This window comes from Orcinus orca, chromosome 17 (assembly GCF_937001465.1).
Source record: "Orcinus orca chromosome 17, mOrcOrc1.1, whole genome shotgun sequence".
Classification (NCBI taxonomy): domain Eukaryota; kingdom Metazoa; phylum Chordata; class Mammalia; order Artiodactyla; family Delphinidae; genus Orcinus; species Orcinus orca.
Genome location: NC_064575.1, coordinates 12639381 through 12661913, shown reverse-complemented (window position 1 = coordinate 12661913; position 22533 = coordinate 12639381). Strand labels below are relative to the sequence as shown.

Genomic DNA, 22533 nt, shown 5'->3' with positions numbered 1-22533 from the left:
ATTATTAACAGTTTTGCTACATTTGTTTTACTTGTCTTTAAGTAGACCCGTGTGTGTGTTTTGTTTTTGCTGAACCATTTGAAAGTTGGCTATATACAACATGACGCTTTACCCCTAAAATAACTCAGCATATATCTTCTAAGAATAAGGGCATTCTCATACATAACCACAATTCCATTTTCACACCTAAGAAAAGTAACACTCTTTTAAGAATATCTAATATAAATACACTTTAAAGTGTTCCTAGTTGTCCCCAAATGTGTTTCTTATATCCTTTTTTTTCTTTTTTTAGTCCAGGACCCATTCTAGGTACACTTGCTGCATTTGATTATGTCTCTTTGGTCTCATTAGTTGAGAACAAGTCCTCTTGCCTTTTTTTCCATCTTTCATAACATTTATTTTTAAGAGTGTAATATTGTCTTGCAGAATGTTGCACAGTTTGAATTGATCTGATGGTTTCCTTATTTTGATTTAGAGTAAACATATTTGGCAAAAATACTGCATAGGTAATGTTGGTATTTCTTATTACATCATATAAATTGGTGCATAATTAAGTTACCCCCTGTTGGTGATAATGTTTGATCACCTGGTTAAAGATGACCACCAGCTCTCTTCATTGTAAGGGAACATTTTCCCCTTTATAATTAATAAGTAATCTGTGAGTGATACTTTGAGATCATATCAAGATCAATTCACTTACTGGTTTTAAAATCCCTTGATGATCCTTAGATATTATATGGATTGCAATGTAGTGATTTTGTAATTCTAATATTAATCAACATTTTTATATGGAGAAGAGCACCTCCCTTTATTCAGTGTGTTATAATCCTTTACTGTCATCATTTTTTGTTCCTAATCTGGCCAGTGGGAATCCCTTCAAGCCAGCCCCTATGTCCTTTTGATGTGATTTCATTGTCTTTGAGCATTTCCTTGTTTTCTGGAACAGTAAGATGTTCTAGGTTCACCTTCAGCTTTCCCTTGTCCCAGCCCTGGAATCAACAAGTTCTTTAGGAGTCCTTATTCTTTTTACTGGGCAATTGTATTTAGAGACCAAGGCCTAGGTACTAGGTATGCTCATTGCTACTGGGGTGTTATTACTTTTAGTCTTTTCCAGTGGACAGAAACAGGAGATATACAATCACAAGATAATCTTATTAGTTCCAATTCACATCCAGCACCACAAGGTTTCCCTTCATCTTCCTGCATTTCATTCTTGTGTTTCTTTTTCCACAGTGAAAACCTAAATTTGCAGAAACAGTGTCCCATTACCAAGAACAAGCTGATTAATTAAAGTTCAGATTTCTTTGCAATCATTATGTGTCCTTAGAATATATTTTACTAAGGATGAAGAGAGTACTGTATTCAGAAGTTACTTGTATTAACTATTTTTATTGATTTAACTTTTTAAATTGAAGAACATTTACATGATTCAAAGTAAAAATTACATAAAATACTTACTCAGAGAACTCTTCCTTCCATTTCTCCCCTTGCTGACCTGCCTTATAGGTAACGACTTTCATAAGCTTGTAGTTTATAACAGCAGTTCCTAACCTTTTTGGGACTGGTTTCGTAGAAGACAATTTTTCCACGGACCGGGACAGGGGGATGGTTTCGGATGATTCAAGCGCATTACATTTATTGCTCACTTTATATCTATTATTATTATTTTATTGATTGATTGCTGTATTGGGTCTTCGTTGGCTGCACGCGGGCTTTCTGTAGTTGAGGCGAGCGGGGCTACTCTTCATTGCGGTGCGTGGGCTTCTCATTGTGGTGGCTTCTCTTGTTGCAGAGCACAGGCTCTAGGTGCTCAGGCTTCAGTAGGTGTGGCACACGGGCTCAGTAGTTGTGGTACACGGGCTTAGTTGCTCCGCGGCATGTGGGATCTTCCGGACCAGGGCTCGAACCTGTGTCCCTTGCATTGGCAGGCGGATTCGCAACCACTGCACCACTAGGGAAGTCCTATTTCTATTATTATTACGTTGTAATATATAATGAAATAATTATACAGCTCGCCATATTGCAGAATCAGTGGGAGCCCTGAGCTTGTTCTCACTTGCCACTCGCTGATAGGGTTTTGATATGAGTTTGTAAGCAATTAATTCATTATGGTCTCTGTGCAGTCAAACCTCTCTGCTAATGATAATCTATTTGTAGCCGCTCCCCAGTGCTAGCATCACTGCCTCAGCTCCATGTCAGATCATCAGGCATTAGATTCTCATAAGGAGCTTGCAACCTAGATCCCTCACATGCGCAGTTCACGGTAGGGTTCGCGCTCCTATGAGAATCTAATGCTGCCGCTGATCTGACAGGAGGCAGAGCTCAGGCAGTAACGCGAGCGATGGGGAGCGGCTGTAAATACAGATGAAGCTTCGCTCGCTCACCCACCACTCACCTCGTGCCATGTGGCCTGGGGTGTTGTGGGGGGCAGTGTTGGGGGGCCCCAGGTTTATTGTGTGTGTGTGTGTGTGTGTGTGTGTGTGTTTCCCCAGAGAAGTAAGCAAATACTTATGATTATTTCTCTTTCTTTTTGATAGAACACTGTATATCTTCTGTGTCTTCCCCTTTTTTCACCTGATATATACTAGAAATCCCTCTATTTCAGTTGATAGAGATTTCTCTTAATCTTTTTTCTTTTGGCTGTCTGCATAATACTCTATTATGTGGGAATATGTTTATTCAGCCAGTCCTCTGCTGACAGGAACTTTGGTTGTTTCCAGTATTTTGCTATTACAAATAAAGCTGCAGTGAATAACCATGTATATCTGTATTCATATTTGTGGAGATTGATCCTCTGGGCAAATTCAAAGAGGTAATATTACTAGGTCAAGTGGTAAATGAATGTGAAGGTATGTTAGCTTTTGCTGAATTTCTCTTCATAAGTGTTGTATTGTTTTGCACTCTTACTTGCAACATACAAGAGTGCCTTTTTCTCCAAGTTCCCAGTGGAGTTTAAGGTTTTGAATTTTTGCCAGCCTGACAGGTGAGAATTGTATCTTACTTTGGTTTTAATTTGCATTTCTCCACGAGTGAAATTAAATATCTTGTTGTGTTTGAGGGCCATTGTATATCTTTTTTAGGGAGTCATTATTCATGTCTTTTGTTCATTCTGTCAGGTTTTTATCCTTTTTCCCTTATAATTTCAGAGAATCCTTTTATATTAGGATTCTGTGATACATTTTACAAATATTTTCTCTCAGTTCCTTATTTGCCCAAGTCTTCTGACCTTGATATGTTTTTTGCTCTTTAAAAAGTTTTTTTAATAACATTTTTCATGCATGTCTGTATTCATATATTTGAATATAAATGGGAACATACTGTACTTACTGCTTTATAATCTGCTGTTGTCACATACTAAATTATAGTTTTCCTTTCATGTCATATTGTACTTAATTATATTGGTGGTCCATAATTTATTTAAATAATCTCCTATTAATACTAGCATTTAGGTTATTTACTAGTTTTTGCTTTGCATGGCTCTCATGGAGCATTCATATTATAGATATCATTTTGCACTTTTCTTTAGGGTAAGGAATACTTGACCAAGATGTATGAACATTTAAAATTTATATACAGTGCTTTGTTTAACATCACTTTAATAGATGGACTATATCTTATTGTTTTAATTTATGTTTCTTTGATTATTTGCATGGGAAAAACATAGGAAGCAGTCATTATTTTTGTAGGTCAAATACTGGCAATTTCATGTGGTGCAGCTGAGTGTCTATGGGCTATTTATACTTTTCTGAATTGCCTATTCCTATCTTTTGCCCATTTTTCCATTCAGTTTTTTTGGTTTTTGTTCTTTTTTTGTATTTCATCTTTATTGGAGTATAATTGCTTTACAGTGTTGTTTCTGCTGTACAACAAAGTGAATCAGCTGTATGTATACATATATCTCCATATCCCCTCCCTCTTGATGGGTTTTTGTTCCTTAATTCAAGATTTCTTCATCTTAAGAAATTAGCCTTTGTTCATTGTATTATAAATATTTTTTCCCCAGTCTTTGTTTTGTTTTGTTTCCCTTTGCTTCTGTTGTTACTCTTCTCAGCAGATATTTGACCATACCTAAAAAATTAAACAAATAAAGCCTTTTTCTTTGTGATTTTGTTTTTGTCTTGCTTAGAATGGATTTTACCACCCTAAGATTATAAAAATATTCTACCATGTTTTTCTAATACTTTTCATTTTTTTAATTTAAATTTTTAATTCATCTGAAATTTATTTTTCTGTTTGGTATGAGATTAGATAGCTAGTTATAACCTCGAATAATACTTCCTTTCCTAATTAATTTGAAATCCCACTTTTATCCAAAATGGTTCTGTTGGAGTTTTCTGTACAGTCACATTGAGCTGTTTATTCTTATCCAGTGTTGAATTGTTTAAAATATTTTAACTTTATTGTATATGTTGATCTTTATAGTGCAAGTCCCTCCCCATCAGTTTTTTATACATTTCATTAAATGTATACACAAAGTTTAGAACCAGTTCATTCAGTTCAAAAAGTAAGTTTATTTAGTAATTGTTTCTAAATGTTTTTCATTTGGTTATCTTGGGTTTTTTAGGTGAGTAATGATATTTTATCTTTGTTTCTTCCTTTATAATATTTACGCTTCATTTTTGGTCTCTCAGTTTTGTTATATAACATTAGTTTGAACCTCAAGAAAATGTTGAGTAGGGTTAATGGTGGCAAGAATCCTCATTTGTTTTTAACATTATTGCTATATTTCACCCGTAAGTTTGATGATTGCTTTTGTGTTTTGGAGGATACTCTTTATCAAGTTCAGTAAGTTTTCTGTATTTCTAGTTTATTAAAAGATACTTTTTATCTTTTTGTGTGTGTGCCTGGGTGTGATTTTACTTTTGTTTTTTAAATCAGGACTAGCTGTTGAATTCTTTTCATAACTTTTCATCATTCTAGTGATTTTTCTATTATGTTTTTAGCTATTAATTCTCCTCTTTCTTTCCATTCTTCCCTTCCACATCACACACTACAGTTGTTGAGTATTTTTCATCATATCCTTTATTGCTCTGACAGTCTTTCCTAATTTCCATCATTTTGTCTTATGATTCTGCATTCAGAGAAAATGTTACAAGGGGCTTTCCAATACTTTATTCATTAATGTCCATTCTACTGCTTTTCCCAGTGTATGTTTTTTCTTTCAGTAATTTTGTTTTTGTCTCCAAGAACCCCTATTTTTTCTTGAGCTCCCTTTTTTCATAGCGCTTTTTTTTTTTTTTTTTTTTGTGATACATGGGCCTCTCACTGTTGTGGCCTCTCCTGTTGCAGAGCACAGGCTCCGGACGCACAGGCCCATCGGCCATGGCTCATGGGCCCAGCCTCTCTGTGGCACGTGGGATCCTCCTGGACCGGGGCACGAACCTGTGTCCCCTGCATCGGCAGGCGGACTCTCACCCACTGCGCCACCAGGGAAGCCCCTGCTCCTATTTATTGACGCAGTATTCTTTCACACATCTCTGGGAGTACCAATTAAAATTGTTCCAGCTGTAAAATGTTTCACCGGGAAACCATTTGCTCAGATTGCTGACCTTTGTCCTTACTTTTGAGCGTAGACTTTACATTTCTGTCTGTTTAAAGAATAGAAAGACCAGATTTGATCAGTATATAAAGAGCTTTCTCAGTAATTCTGTGCACTGCTTTTCCGTTTCTCATGAGGCTTTCCTCTCCAGAGTCTGCCAGGTGACTGCCGTCCAAAGGCAGACCTTATTTCCCAGCTGAGAACTTAACTAAAAGAAGCAGATGCCTCCCTTGAGCAGACGGGGATCCTGGTGATCCTTGGGCTGTGTTGTAAGCACACACTGAAGCCATGTGAAGCTTGGGATAAATGCTGTTTCAACGTTTTATATATTCTAGCCTCGGGGTCAGGAGTGGGGGGAGCATTCTTCAAACTTGGTTTGTTCCCATTCTCCCAGCCTTTGCCAGGAAATCTTAGGCTGCCTTCATTCAGTTAGGGCTTTATTTAGCATTAGTTAAGTAGAAACAGGTGGTTAGAGTGGAAGCCTAGAACCTGAGATTTCACTGCTGTACTAGCTTGCTCAGTGTTTATTGCAGCACTGTCTCTTCTCCCTTAGCTGGGACGCTGCTCTCTCCCCTCCTACCCTACTTCTTAGGTTAAGACACCTACCAAGCAAATCCTCCACTTTAATTAACAGGCTGCACTCAGATACATTCTAGATGATCGTGGCTGCTGACAGCTCTGTTGGTAGACGTTGGCCTGGTTTCCCAAGCTCTCTTCCCTCCTACCCCATAGCCCTTGGCATTCTGTCTAGGCTTTGGAGTATATTGGAACCCACATGGTACAATTCAGCCACTTCTCAGGTAGCTCTGTCCTTTGCATGTGTTCAGTCACAGGCATCTGAACATTATTGGCTTTTCCCTTCTTCCTCCATCCGAACCTGTTGTTGTTGTTGTTGTTGTTGTTGTTCATGCTGCGTGGCTTATGGGATCTTAGTTCTCCAACCAGGGATTGAACCCAGGCCATGGCAGTGAAAGCACCGAGTCCTAACCACTGGACCGCCAGGGAATTCCCATGAACTTATCTTAATTTTTAGAAATTCCTTCAAGATTTTGGTCTATTGATTATATTGATTATACCCTCCTTAGTTTTCCAGTGCTACTAAAGGCTATTTCTCTTGTTTATATTTTTTCCCTTGTAGTTTCAGTGGGATTTGTGAAAGAAGAAGGTAAATTAGTGGGCTCAGCTCACCACCTTGTGAACAGAAGTCTGCACTTATGTTTAGGGGACAATTAGAGGGAGAATTAGAGGGAAAAAACATAGAGAATAATAATATCTAACTGTTAAGTACTTTCTTTGTATCCCCAATGATTTTAAGTGCTTTACTTGTGTTTACTCAATCCTCCCCAAACTCTGGGATGTTTAGGTACTGTTATGATTCCCTTTTTTACAAATGAGGAAATTGAGGCACTGAGAGATTAAGCTAACCTGTAAGAAGTGGTAAAGACTCCAACCCAAAGATGTCTGGCTTCAAAGCCTGAAAATAAAATAAGAGAATGTTTTCAATTCGTTTCAGAAATTTCCTAAGAAGGAAAGTATTATCAATGAATATTAATTATTTCTTTAGAAATTTGATTTAGAAAAGAAAAATGGACAGTAGCTGATGTGTGGTAGGAGTTGCAGGAAAGTTATGTCTTTATAGTGAAAAGATGTGAGTGTGTTGGTTGAGTATTGGGGAAGATCCAGTCATGTGCACAAATTGAAAATGTAATGTTTCAAGAAAGTATCCAGGGGAGAAGGATACTACCTAAGGCAAGAAGAGGTAGATTTGAGGGTGAATGAATGATTCATCTTAGAAATGTGAAGGAATATTTTTTCCCTGAAATGAGAGGGAAGATAAAGATGATTGTTGGTGTTAAGGAATTTTATAGTGGGTGAGGAAGAGTAAGGAAGCCTATGTTAAATTATCTGCGTAGCTTAAGTAGAAGGCAGAAGTTGTTTATTAAGGGAAGGTGGAGGAGGGGCAGTGGAAAGAGATGTAATTGAGTACAGAGAAAAAGGTTGGGAGTAAGTGCTTTGGGGAACAATCATCAGTTTCTGATAATCATTATTAAATTTTTGTGACTTCTTCCAGAGAGTTCTTTACATACATATAAGCATTCTTTACATATGTATAGAAAGCTGTAATAGTATTTAGTGTGTCAGACATTAGCGTATTACCAGGTACACTCCTTTCATTACTCAAATCAGTTAAAAAATTGGGCACATGTTACCAGTTATCAGCAAGATTAATAATAGCTACTACCCCTTATTGAGAACCAATTGTGTTCTTTATGTACTGTGCATGTGTGTGTGTTTTGGTGATTCCTTATAGACATTATTATCTGTGTTGCTTATGAAGAAGGTGAAATAACTTCTCCAGTTAAGTGGTAGAGACATGATTAAAACAGCGGGGGTCTTTCATATTCCAAAATCTGTGCTCCTTCTAGTACATTGTATTTCTCTCATGCTAGCCTGTAATTTCTTTTACTTGGCAGCATGAGAGGAGCAGTTTCCTGCCAGATAGCTACTGAGTTATGGCCACAGACATGTATGTGTTCCTTTTTCCTTCTTTAGTTCATATTCTTTTCCATTATGGTTTATTACAGGATATTGAATATAGTTCCCTGTGCTTTACAGTAGTACCTTGTTGTTTATCCATTCTATATGTATAATAGTTCGCATCTGCTAATCCCAAACTCCCAATCTCTTCCTCCCCCATTCCCCCATCTCCTTGACAACCATAGTTTGTTCTCTATGTCTGTGAGTCTGTTTCTGTTTCGTAGATAAGTTCATTTGTGTCATGTTTTAGATTCCACATACAAGTGATATCATGTGGTATTTTTCTTTCTCTTTCTGACTTACTTCATTTAGTATGATAATCTCTAGGTCCATCCATGTTGCTTCAAATTTCATTTTTTATTCCATCGTGTTTTTATATGTGTATATCAATCACATCTTCTTTATCCATTCATCTGTCTATTGACATTTAGATTGTTTCCATATCTTGCCTACTGTAAATAATGCTGCTATGAAGTTTTCTTTTTTAAAGTAACATACATTACACCTAGAGTAGTTCTGAGACTTGGTATTGTTTGCATTGTCTATGTTTGTCCTACTAGAAGTCATTTATTTCTGTGTATATTAATCACAAGTAAGATTACTCAGAGTGACATACTGAAGAATATTCACAGCCATTATTTCCATAGTTGTGTTCCAAAGAATATATGTTATTAGAGGTATTAGTAGGTATTCTAAAAAGGGGGTTGGGATCTCATGGTAAAATAAATTTTGGAAACACCGTGTATTGTATATCCCCTTTGGAGAACTCAGTGCGTATTAGCAAATTAAAGGCTGTGATAAAGATACCTATTTTCCATCATTTCCCAAACTTATTTGAAAATGGGATTTTTTTGAAGAATTTCTTTTAATATCTTAAGGCATTAGCATTCATTAGGACTCAGTTTAGTAAATGCTAATATAGACTAAAAGTAAGCTTCTGTTTCAGCACATTCTGTTAGCCTTTCATCAGCTGAGTGTGTTCCATTGCCAGAGCTACTTAAGGATCATGTTTGGATATATTCCAAATGCATACTTACTAGTAAGTATGCTAACCTTTAAATGGTGCCAATACATCTTACTTCACATTGCTTTTCTGCCACTGTTTCATTTTAAATAGTGTATGCTTTTTCAGTACACTTCAGTTAAGTTAAATATGTTTGCATGTTTTTTCTTCTTACCGTTTTAGATATGGGAGAAAGGGCTACCATAAATGCAAGTGCAGATGGCAACATTGGAACCATAGAGGATGGTAGTGACACTGAAAATATTCAAGCAAATGGAATTCCAGGAACACCAATTTCTGTTGCATATACACCGTCCTTACCTGATGACAGATTGTCTGTCTCTTCCAATGATACTCAGGTATAAATAGAGGAAAAATCCTCTTAATCTTACAGATTGATAGGCTGCTACCAACACCTTGTGGTGAATATATCCAGTTGATAATGCTGGCTGATTTCAGTTTGAGGAAATAAAAAGTTGTGTTTTTTTTCCCATTGATATAAATCCAGAGCAGTTTATTCCCTTAAAATATTGATAGCTATATTTCCAACTCTAAGGTGTGTCTCATATGTGTTCACATCTTTCCTCCTCCCCCATTGAAATTACATTTAAAAAGAACATTCTTATCACATATTTATAGGATAATTCTAGTATACTAGGAGGGGAAAGAGCTTCTGGAGATCTGGAGAACTTCGTCTTACCTTTGCTCAGGGTACAATAAAATCCATACTCTGGTAGTGATAGGGTCTTCCTCATCCTTCCTACCCTGTATTTTGTGTATTTTTTCCTTATCTTTTCAGATAAGGGAGTCCTACCCTAAATCATTGCCCCATACATAGGGGTAAGTTTTCTGGGCCTTGCTGACCTTTATCAGTTAATAACTTTTAAATGTTGCCTTAACAGTCTCCATTGTCTTATGTCTATCTGCGCAGAGTAGATAAAAGATAAAATAGGACAAAAACATAAAACACCTAGTGACAGGTAGTGGAAAGCGTAGTTTAGGCCATAAATGGGTAAATTTTAAGAGTTTGGTGGCATATTTTAAAAGAATGCATTTTTTAAGGTATTTATTGTTGGGGATGGGAGTGGCATGTCACAATAAAGAAAAACAATATGGCAAATTCCTCATCTAGTTTTCCTTCCAGTAGAACCCCACATATAACTGAATCGAATAAAATATATAGAAGGCTGAAATGATTTGCACTGGCAGATACCTTTATTTACATGGTGTGCTCACTTGTTTAGGAATCTGGAAATTCTTCAGGACCTTCACCTGGTGCTAAGTTTTCCCACATTTTACAAAAGGATGCCTTTCTAGTATTCAGGTCATTGTGTAAACTGTCAATGAAACCACTGTCGGATGGACCGCCAGATCCAAAGTAAGTACCTCAGCTGTTCTGCCTGACAAATGCAGCTTTTTAATCTTGAGCCTTACTGTAAAATAGTCTTTGGGTTTTCTTTTGTTTTTGTCTTTTAGGACCTTCAAAAATACTTTGGGGGGTTATTTTACTTTTTAAAACATGTACTAAAGAACAGTGAGTTTCAAAATTGCTAGAGTAGATACCTTATACTATCTTCCAAAAGCACACCAACAGCATTATAGAATTGTGCCTGGTGCATCGTAGGTGCTCATCAAGTATTGAATGATTAAATGAATTATTATTTTAATATTCTAAGTAACATTGGTACTAATGTAGCCCTTTACATGTAGCCTCATGCTAGGCTTCTGAAAGCTACTACTTGAAAGGTAATAAAACCTAAGAGAAATAAATCTTATAAGTCATAATGAAAGATAATAATATATTCATTAAGGTCTGAAAAAATGCCCTAAGATGAAAACTTTCTCCCATGGGGAGCAGGAAATACTTTAACATAGGAGTCACTCATCTGCTTCCCATCAATTATATTAGTCTAAACGGTAGGTAAGTGCCATTTTTTAAGTCATAAATTGTCATATATTTTCTGTGTAAATGATTCCAGTGCAAGTACTTCCTGCTCGAGGTTGAGTTTGGGAGTTATTAAAGAGCCCTGCTCCTCTGATGTTGCAGCATCATGTATTATATAGCATGTCAGTTTTAGGAGAACTTTCTGGAGAAAGTCAGCTTGGAGAGGCCTGAGTGACTTTGAGAAAGGGATATTGAAATAGGGGGAAATTCATTTTTAAAACCCTAGAGCATTTCAGTTTCTAAGTGTCAACTGAGAAGGAAGACTGGAGACAGTTACAATAAAAACTTTATAAGTTTTGGGAAACCACATTTGTTATACTTTCTACAGTTTTGTTTTGTCACATTGTACTGATTCAGTGAGAAACATCTTTTAGGCCCAGAAGCCTGAAACTCTTATCTTTTTAGCCCCAAACCCTGAGAGCCAGAAATATTTTGAAAATACAAACGCTACAGAAACAGGATTAAGGTTGTTCGAATTACAATATAAACTTGATTATAGCCTATATATTTTATACGAATATATTTGAAATTTTTTCAGTTTCTTAGTTTCATTATGGGGGGGGAAATGACAATTTTGACCTATCATTCTGGATTGAAGAAGACCTACTTTAAGGAGAAAATAACTTTAGAAGTTGGTGCTAGTGCTGAAAGCCATTTTTCCCATGATTTAAAAATGTTGGTGACCTTAAAAGCCTCAGATGTTTAGTTTTCCCAAATCAGACCTTTAATATTACAAAAGATTATTGTGACGAATAATGTAAATTATCCTCCTACGTAGTGGGCTTAAGTCAGAGATATTAGGAAATTTTGTTTCAACGTAAAGAAAACCTTCTCGACCACCAGTCATTAAATATTGGAATGGAATTCTGAAAGAGATCAAATTTTCCACCCCTAGAAACTGTTCTTTTTCCAGAATATATGGTTTTCTATCTTGAATGATTGTTTTGCCAAAATTAATGATCTTTTGTAGTTATACGATTTCCTTTTTGTCTTTGCTTCTCTTTATATTTTGTGGCCTTGCTAAGATGATGATCCAGGAAATGTTCTTTAAGCTTGAATTGTAATTTGAAACTACCCCACAAAAAAACTGCAGACCTGTAATGTCCAGCTTCTTTTGCCTGTCAGAAGTATACTTTATTGTGTTATCAAACAATCATTTGACCATCTCTTCATTGATTAATGCCCTATTCATAGTAGATACTTAATGTTTAGATGAGTGCATGAATAAATCCGTTAATTATTTTGAGCACATACTAACGAGGCATTTTGTTGGATGCTGTGGATACAAAGATAAAATATACTTATAAGAAAACTCATGCGTTGGTGAATGATAAGCTGCGGGTTTTAGTTTCTATTGGAACTGAGCAAAAAGGGTGATAAATGTGAGGTAGACTAAGGAAGTAGCAGTAGTGGATAAGCCTTGGAAGGCCTCAACGTGAAGGGGGAGTACCTGGCCCACTCCATATTTTCCTATAGCTAGTATTCAAAGTCTTACTCCCACTGTTTCTAACTTGAGTTATCTAAGGTTTTTTTGTTTGTTTGTTTGTTTTGTAATACTGCATTTGCTGCACGTACGTATTCTTAGATTCAGAGGCATAGGCATCTTGGAAACATGACTGTGTATTAATGGTATTATTGGTTCCAGTTTTATTTCAAAGATGGCAGTATTTTTTGTGATTCTTATTTACCTAAAATTAAATATTCCTTGTTAGAGTTTTAGGTCCTTGAATCACTTGACACTTAAAACCATAAAATTTTTAAGGTAGAAATCAAGAGCAATTAAGTTTACTATGTGGTGTAAATGTGACTGAGTACAATTTGGAATAAATTAAAAAAAGAACCAATGGCTAGAGCATTTAGATGTGTTCTGCATTTGAAAAGTTGCCTGGGATCAATCTCCTTGGTCTCTTGGGCTTAAAAAACCTATTTCAGTGGGAGAAAAATTGTATTTGTGGAATCTGATCATTAAACTTCTAGATAGTGATCAGAAATGTGGCACAGTATATTGATCAGAAAAATACCATTTTCAATTTAAGCTTAAATGTGTTTTTCAGCTTTTCATTATATAAAAATACGTATTTAGAATAAATGGGTAAGCTACCAAGAGATACAAGTATTCTAAAAGCCTCTTTGTATGTATTTTTTAAAAAAAGAGTTTTTGATGGTTACAGAAAAAGTAAGCTTGAAGCAATGCTTTAATTTGGTAATGCACCAAAACTTTTTATTAGTGTTTAGGATTTTTGAGTAGCATAACTAGGAAAAAAGTACATTGGAACCTATTTATACTAAATATGGCCCTTAATCTGAGAAGTTCATGTTGATTTCTAAAAAGTGAAATATACTTGTGAAAGAAAGGAACAAGGCATAAATCTTTAAAATTTCTTTTCTTGTTCAAAGGAACAGTAGGTTGATGTTAAATACGTGTGAGTGATTGTTTTCCCATTTAAAAAGTTCATGAAATTATGTGGTAGAAGGAGAACATCAGTGGAACTACCCATTATTAGTGGCCAAGCTTATTTATGTACTGTACCTTCTTATTTATGTTGCAGAGTTTTCTGTTTCTTTCCATGTAAAGGTTTGTGAAATTATGTGGTACAGGAAATATCTTTGGAACAACCTATTATTACCATAATGCTAAACTTGTCCATATACTGTGCCTTCTTTTTTATATTTTAGGTCTCATGAGTTACGATCCAAGATTCTTTCATTGCAGTTACTTCTATCCATTCTGCAGAATGCAGGACCTATTTTCAGGACAAATGAGATGTTTATTAATGCTATTAAGCAGTATCTGTGTGTTGCACTCTCAAAAAATGGAGTTTCTTCTGTTCCAGAGGTTTTTGAGCTTTCCCTTTCCATATTTCTTACTTTGTTGTCAAACTTCAAGACGCATCTGAAGATGCAGATTGAGGTATGTTCTGCATTTAAGCATTGTTGGCTATTCATCTGTTTTCATGTTAAATCATGTTTTAATACACTGGAAAGGTTTTTAGAATGTGAAATAATATTTGTGTATTATCATGTAACATGTGCCTACAAAGTACTACTAAGCACTAGGTAAGCACTAAGAATGCAAAATCAAATTAAGACATAAGCTCCTGCCTTCAAGGAATGTATAATAAGTAGTTCCATGAATGATTTTAATTGTCTTGAATTAATTTGGTCCTCACAATAATTTTGCCATCGTGTATATGATACGTAATAGTGAACTTGGTTATCTTAAAAGAAAGCTCTAAATAAATACTTTGTCTGCATGGTTTTAAGCCATTTAAGTTTTTGGTACTTTAAAGAGGTGATCAAGAAGAATTATATTTTAGGACATTTGAAATTTTAACTTTTATATTTTTTTCCCAATATATCTGTTATTATTATATTCCTAAAGTTTTCTCTCAACATCTTTGGAACTAGAATAACAGTTATGTCATTCTAAAATATTTCCAGAGCCTTAGCAAAATGAAATTAGGGAATCTCGCAACCATGTACGCATGTATTGTGCAAGTGTACCGTTTCTTGGTCTTTTGTTTTTACCTTCAAATAATTCAGTATTTAAAAACAGTACTTTGTTTTACTGATTGAATGGATTTTTTTTCCAGCTTGTCCTTTGTTAAAATATTGTTTTGATTGGGACATGGTATATTTTAGAAATACTTTTATGCTAGTCAACTTTTGCCTTTATATTATGTTTGATATGATGTGCAGGTTACATTTTAATTTTTATATTTAATCCTAACTCAAGACTAAGAATTCATTAGCTCACAGGAAGGATAAATCATTATTTTCCCAGAGTTTTGATATTATCCTTTATTATAAAGGTTCTACAGTATCTATTAAAATTCATGTGGAACATTATTATGGGAATGAGACAGAATAAGGTCTTGGTATTTTAAGTGAAAATTTTTAAAATTTGGGTCATATTTTTGGACAGGAAACAATTTCTGGTGCATATATGTTGTCAAGTTTTAGAAGTTTGCCATATGTGTGTTAAAATAATGCAAGGCAAAACTAGGAAGTTACTATTTTTAGATAGTTTTTTCTCATTATCTTCAGGAACTACAAATAAAAGAGACTTTAAAATAAAAACTTGTGGAACTTTTGCTTCTGTAACAAGCCAGAAGTGTTTCATTCGATGATGAGACATTTAAATTGACATTAGAGAATTTTGGAAGACTTTGTGCATTCAATTACTTCTCTGAGACTCTCGTTCTTTAAGTACTATTTAGATGACTGTGTGAAGTATAAATTCTTATGGAACCAGATATCATAAAAATCATTTAAGTTGTGATTACTATTTCTGTAAAGTAAATTTGATATACAAAAATTTTGTAAGCATGAATTTAAAGGGAAATACTTCTAAGAAATTTCTTGTCCATAGATGGTAGATTCTCATTAAAATTGTTGTAGTAATATTCTGTTTTTTTTAAAGAGATCAGGTTTATTTCAACCTCCATTGTCCCTTATGGGGAGATTATGAGGATAAAACAAGGTAAATATAGATATGCTTTTGAAAGTACTGAACATATTCAAATGCAAGATGAGCTGTGTTCCACTTGGAGGAAACCCAACATATGAAAACCTAAATTTGCAAAACAAAATTGAGATTGTTGTTGTGTGAAGATTCATCTTATGAGAATGAATCTTAGAGTTTTTATAATGCAGTTTTTCCTTGGGTATTAACTTATATATCTATTTCAGAAAATACAGTGTATACACACTTTTTCAAGAGAAATTATGTGAAGACAAAGTGCTTATGATAGAACTGTTATTTTACATGTATTACATGATAGGTGCTCTATAACTCTTTAGAATTTTGGTTTTTCTTAGAGCCCCTGTTGATAGGCATGGTGTCTTAAATTACTATAATAGGCTTTTGCATATTAGTTCAGTTTGATAACCTGTAGACAGTAGCTAAAGGGTTTTTTCCCCCCTCTTTCTCTAAATATGTGTTTTTTTTAATTTATCCCATAAATCAGAGAGCTTCAAACTCTTGATCCACGGCACCATTAGAGTTTCTAATCTTTTCATGGTGTACTTTACTCCAGAAGAAATACCTAACAGTTCCATTTATTAAGCAGTTAGGTCCAAACAACTTAACAAGTATTTTTCTTAACAATGAAGTCTGCATTTGGGGGCGGGGGGTGGGTGGGGGGGATGAAGCACACATAAATTGAAAGAAAAAATGTTTTTATTTCATTTATAAATAGTCAGCAGTTACTGACTACTGGAATGTATGAGCCTATAGGACACTGCAAACTTCTTAGATTTTGAAATCAAATTGGACATTACCACCTCATTTCCTTCATTGATTTTCATGCAGTACCTGCTTCTTATCTTAGCAACCACTGAACCCCAGGTTTGCAGAAATAACGATGTCATTGAAAGGAATGTCATGTGATCTAATTGATGTTGAAACTGTGAAGTTTTTTGAGGTATCCAGCAAATGTATTTCTCTCTGAATTTTCCCCCAGAAATTCTCATGGCATCCCTCTTGAGTTTGCTGCAGCATTCTGGGGTTACTTGGTGCAGTGTTTGAGAATTGTGGCCGTAAATATGTATTGGATGCCTACTATATTTGCCATGCAGTGTAGACACAATGCTTAGTAAGAGGGACCTTGTCTCTACCCTCTTAGAGCTTACAGTCTTACAGGAAATGCTGACATTAGGCGAATAATAGAAATGTGTTGAATTCTGTGAAAGAAAAGCACATCACAAGGGTATTTTGTCCTTTTGGGGGGGATAAGATGTTAGTAGTCTAAAATTACAAATATGAATTTTTGTAGTCATAATACATATGTTCCATAAATGTTAATATGTTGTTTTAGGTTTTCTTTTTCATTCATCCCCTCTTGAGTTGTAGTCATTTTTCCAAAATAAGTATGAATCTGAAAATTCTTAGCTCTTAAATAGAAATTTTTTAAATAGGTTGACTAAATCCTTTGTGCTTGGCATTATTTGTTGTAAAGAATAGTGAGAAATAGTGTGTAGGTTTCAGACAAAAGAGATTCCCACTTGTGTGAGTAATTATAAAAATATAACAGTATATGGGAGTTAGATCCTTTCTATTGTGTAGATGACAACGTCAGTTACTTTAAAATCTAGGAACACTTAGGCTTGCCCAGTACTATAATGTCTGAAAAATATAACTGATGAACAGAATATAGTTTATGTTCTGTGGGGGATTAAAAATGAAATAGGAGTATTATTAGTTTTGTAAATATGTTTAAGAAATAATCTCCCAGAAGAACTCCAAATTTTTGCAGATTTCTTTTGTAGTGGCTGTGTGATAACAAAATACAGTGATATGAAGTACAGCTCTTTACTGCAAGGGCCAGTGTAAGTGACCAACCCAAGTTAAGTCCTGATGTCTCAGAAATGTAACTCAAAAGGAGGGGAACTCCAGGAACCTGGGTCCTGATCTTTGCTCTGCAGCTTTGGGATATTTAAAAAGTGATCACATATATGAATTATAAACAATATTTTAAGTGGAGGTTTTTCCCTAATCACAGGTGTTCTTTAAAGAAATTTTCCTATACATTTTGGAGACTTCTACCAGCTCATTTGACCACAAATGGATGGTTATTCAGACGTTGACAAGGATTTGTGCAGGTACTTGAAATTATCCTTCTTTATTATCTCTTTCTTATTGAGATATTTAAAAGGCCAAATATATTCATATACTAGATGCCTTTTGTTAAAATTAACATATTGTACTGTTACAGATGCTCAGAGTGTGGTGGATATTTACGTAAACTATGATTGTGACTTAAATGCAGCAAACATATTTGAAAGACTAGTAAATGATCTATCAAAAATTGCTCAAGGACGAGGCAGTCAAGAACTCGGTATGAGTAATGTTCAGGTAAGAACTTTAAAAACATTTTGAAATTTGAACTTTGCCAAGGAAGAGCTGTGTATTTTCCTTAAAAGATTTTTGTTTGTTTTTATTCTCTTTATGAATTATTTTGTAGGAACTGAGCCTGAGGAAAAAAGGTTTAGAATGCTTAGTGTCAATTTTGAAGTGTATGGTTGAATGGAGTAAGGATCAGTATGTGAATCCCAACTCTCAGACAACTCTTGGTAAGATGACATTTGAGTAGAATTCTAAATGATGCTTTGGAGGATAGTTGCAGAAGCCATTAAGCCAGTTTCCTGACATCTTTATTCATTTAGCTGGTAAAGAAGCGTTCTGAGTTAAATAACGAACTTAAAATTATGAATTTCCCAGCTTAGTTATTCAAACTTTTTTCTTTCTAAATCTTCCTAAAACTATTTTGAATATCATATTAAAGTGAATCATGTTTATGCAACTTTGTTAAAGGATAATCATAGAAGAAACATATAAAAGCCAAAAATGTTTTAAGAAGATTGAATTGTTCATTTATGTTTGACGTTTACCCTTACTCAGAGAAAAACTCACAGCTGCGAGGCTATCCTGGTGTTATCTCAGTCCTTTGAGGGAAAACTGTTCCTTGTGAGACATGAGCTGAGAGCAGAAACCCAGTGGATACTCAGCACTGTATTTGCAAAAAGAACTCCTAGTGATGTAGATTGTACCTGTACTAATTGCAGTGTGTTTTAATGTTAAAGTATATATTATCTGTTATGGCACCTAATACGTTATTTGTATTAAATAGCTATCTAAGCAACATTGAAATAGCTTGCCTTATTTGAGAAATTTTTTTCCTTTGACAGAATAATTTACTGAATCAGTTTTTCTACTTACAGGTCAGGAAAAACCCTCAGAGCAAGAGACGAATGAAATAAAACACCCTGAGACAATAAACAGATACGGAAGTTTAAATTCCCTGGAGTCAACATCATCATCAGGAATAGGCAGCTACAGCACACAGATGTCTGGCACTGACAATCCAGAGCAATTTGAAGTCCTAAAGCAGCAAAAAGAAATAATAGAACAGGGGATAGATTTGTGAGTGTCCAATTTTACGGAGAAATGTTATTGAATATCCCTCTGCCAGTACTGTGCCACCCTTATCCTGGGTTTCTTTACATTTTTGGATTATTTTTAGTCCCTTCTTATTAACACCCTTCAGAGAATAAAATGGAGTACAGCTCTCCTGGATCCAAGACTTCTAGTGACCCCTTAGTCAGCTCCCCTTGTTCATTGCAGTCTGGCCCAAACAGACCCTTGTAATGTGCATTAATTTTGCACTATATTTTATGTGTTGTTGACAAACATCATCTGTGCAGTTTTGCACTGTTTGTTTAGCTCAGTTATAAAATCTTGCATTATATTCCCTAAGCAGATGATAACTCACATTTCAAGTATGGAACTTCTCCTGTGAGTGTTGCTCCTTTATAGGGTTTATATTCTCTCCACTTCAGTTACAGATGTGCTGCTCTTGTTACTGATTTATCGTTACTGATTGCATTTTTATATGTCAATAAGGTGATAACCTCCTTCTCAAACTTGGGTTCTCTACCAGACCCTGATCTCGTGAAATCATTTCCTAGTAAGTTGTGTGCTGTCATCCTGCTCCTGGACTGTCTCCTGTCTGAGTCACACTGTGCTGCTTTCCTTCCTCTTACTGCCCCTCTCTTCTTTCAAAGAGATGCTGTGAGGAAACTGAACTTGCTGGCCTTTCTCTATGAATCTAGATCCATGAATCTAAACTGTTAAAAAAAAATTCTCTTATATGTTTACTTGACTTGCTAATTCTGCTGTAAAGCATTTCTTCCTGAGTCTTAAGCAGTGGTTGTTGGTGCCCTTTTTCACCGATAATGTAAAAGAAAAAACGTTGATAAAATGTACACATATTCATTGTCATAAAATTATAAAATCTCAAAAATAGCGTCAGGAAATAGCCATCAATACTTCATTTATTCTAGCTGTTCAGTCAGTATTTATCAAAGTCCCATCTGTTCCAGACATTATGCAAAGTGCTGGGGAAACCTGATGAGTGAAACAGCCCTTGTTTTGGGGGTCTCAGTGTCTCGTATGTGCAAACAGATACTCATTTTGAAATTCTGCTGGTCACCCCGCAAACACATGTTTGGTACTTGGGACTGTGTGCCAAGAACCATGAAGGTACTGGTCCTTATATTCAAGATTACAGTCTAAGTATGGGCAAAATATATTTTTTAATGGTACTGTGTGAAGTCCATAATGGAGTGTTGTACAGAGTGCTGCCGAGGTAGGACCGCTCAATTCGAAGTACTTAGGAGTGAGAGGGAGTCCTCCCAGGGCCCCAGAGCAGACGTCCCCCTGCCTCCACTGTTCCTCTGGAGTGCCACTCGAGTTCCTCCAGTGCCACGCGGCTTGCTTTCTGCTTCACCCTTCCATGAGAATGCTGTGCTCCCAGGATACTCTTCCACGACTGTTCGTTTCATGACACCATTCTGTCCTTCTCCCCTACCTTCTGACCATGCCGTCTCAGTCTTGTATGGGCTCTTCGTCCTGGGCTTACATCTCAACATCTCCAGGGTCTGTCCCTCAGCCCTTTTCTTTGTAGTTTCTAGATGATCATGTTCTTTCTCATGACTTCAGCTACTATATGGTAACATCTCACAGTTCCCAAGTGTTATTTTTAACATAAAAACTCCAGTGAACTCCAGACTCATCCGTAATTGCCTGTTGGACATCTCCCCTGGGCACTGCGTAGCTTCTCACACTCAGCATGTCCACAACCAAATTTATCAGTCTCCATAATCAACTCCCCAGTACAACCCGAAACAAAAGACAAACAGAAAACCCTATTGTTTCTGTATTTCCCATTCAGGCTAGTAACCCCAGCACACTACTAAGTTTATGAGCCAGAATCCCGGGAATTACCTTAGATTTCCTCATTAGATCTAATTTGTCACTAAATCCAGCTGATCCTACTTCCTGAACATCTCTGCAGTTTATTCTCTTTGTCTCCCAGTTGTTCACTCAAGTCACACTGTCACCATTTGGTGCCTTGACTAGTATACTCTTTTAATTGGCTTGCCTTTCTTTGGTCTTATTTATTCTCTAGTCTTTTCTTACACTTAGCTGGAGTAATCTTTCTTGAATGAAAGTCTACTTCTGTTTCTCCCCTCTCTTCCTCTTAGAGAATAAAGCCACGGCTTCTTCTAATAGCATATAATACCCATCATGATTTAAATCTGCTGGACTCTAAGCTAGATCATCTGCTGCTGCTTTATTTCACCTCATTTGTCCAACAATGCAGAACTACTTATTATAGTATGATGCTGCTTTATGCCCTCGTGTATTAGTATGACCTCTTCCTATCTGTCTGGGATGTTTTTCCTGACTGTTTATAAAAGATGTAATCATTCTTAAAAGCTCAGTTCCACAGTCACTTTCCCAGGAAGTAGATCATGATCATCTCTGTTAATTAGACATTTCCTCTGCTGTGCTGTCCTCTCACTTTGTGGATACGTTATTTGTTGCATTTTTACTATTATATATTTTTTTAATTTATAAAAATTTTGAAATAATTTTACTGTTATAATTTAAAAATTTTTCTTCCATTAGAGTGAGAGCTTCTAGAGAGCAGAGATTGTGTTTATCTCAGGGAAAAATGCTTGACTTTAATTTATGTACGTGGCAGCAGTTTAATTAGGACTTGACAGGGGAATCATTAGGAGGACAGAGCAGGGAAGGATATTTCAGACAAAGAGAATGGCATGTGCAGCAGCACAGAGGAAAAGGAGAACATTTGAGGACTATTACTATTCAGTGTGGCAGGGGCGGGGGTGGACGGGTAGAAGTAGGAGGTGAGATGAGAGCATCGAGTTGGATCCAGATTACAGGGGCCTCATTCTCTGTGTAAAGGAGGTTTTGTCTTGTTCTTGGCATTGGCATGCTGTTGAAGGATTTTAAGCAGAGTAACAGCAGCATTAGATTCTGTTTTGGAAAGATGACTTTGCCAGCAGCCTGAAGGATGGATTGTAATGTGAGCAAAACAAGAGACAGGGAGACCAGTTAAGAACTCCTGCAATACCCAGGTGACGGTGATGAGGTACCAAACTAATCATTGGAACAATAAAAGTAGAAAGTAAATGATTTGGAAAGAAAGAGGTGACATTTGAATTGGATCTTCAAGCATGGAGGAGAGTTCCCCAGTGAGTGAAACAGGCAAAGGGCACATAGAGGAAATAGGTGCTGCAAATCCTTTATGTTTAGGGAATGGGAAAGGGATATGTGGGAGTAAATGAGAGAGAAATGAACTATATTTTTTATTTTAACTTTTTATTTTATAGTGGAATATAGCCAATTAACAATGTTGTGATAATTTCAGGTGCACAGCAGAGCGACTCAGACATGCATATACATGTATCCATTCCCCCCAGACTCCCCTCCCATCCAGGCTGCCACATAACATTGAACAGAGTTCCCTGTGCTATACAGTAGGTCCTTGTTGGTTATCCTTTTTAAATATAGCAGGGTGTACATGTAGATCCCAAACTCCCTAACCATCCCTTCCTGCCACCCTTCCCCGCCCCAGGGTAACCATAAGTTCATTCTCTAAGTCTGTGAGTCCGTTTCTGTTTTGTAAATACGTTCAA

General features: G+C 35.9%; 1 protein-coding gene across 4 annotated transcripts in view; it reads left to right on the top strand.

The window, feature by feature from the left end:
• ARFGEF1 (ADP ribosylation factor guanine nucleotide exchange factor 1) overlaps positions 1-22533 on the top strand; it is a 138305-nt gene that overhangs the window by 67837 nt on the left and 47935 nt on the right. For all 4 annotated transcript variants that reach the window (XM_004274948.3, XM_033437551.2, XM_033437552.2 and 1 more), the window contains 7 exons: positions 9264-9439; positions 10325-10458; positions 13702-13936; positions 17529-17628; positions 17742-17881; positions 17991-18099; positions 18748-18949. In XM_004274948.3, the coding sequence (XP_004274996.1) occupies positions 9264-9439; positions 10325-10458; positions 13702-13936; positions 17529-17628; positions 17742-17881; positions 17991-18099; positions 18748-18949 (1096 nt within the window). The remainder of the gene's footprint in view (positions 1-9263; positions 9440-10324; positions 10459-13701; positions 13937-17528; positions 17629-17741; positions 17882-17990; positions 18100-18747; positions 18950-22533) is intronic.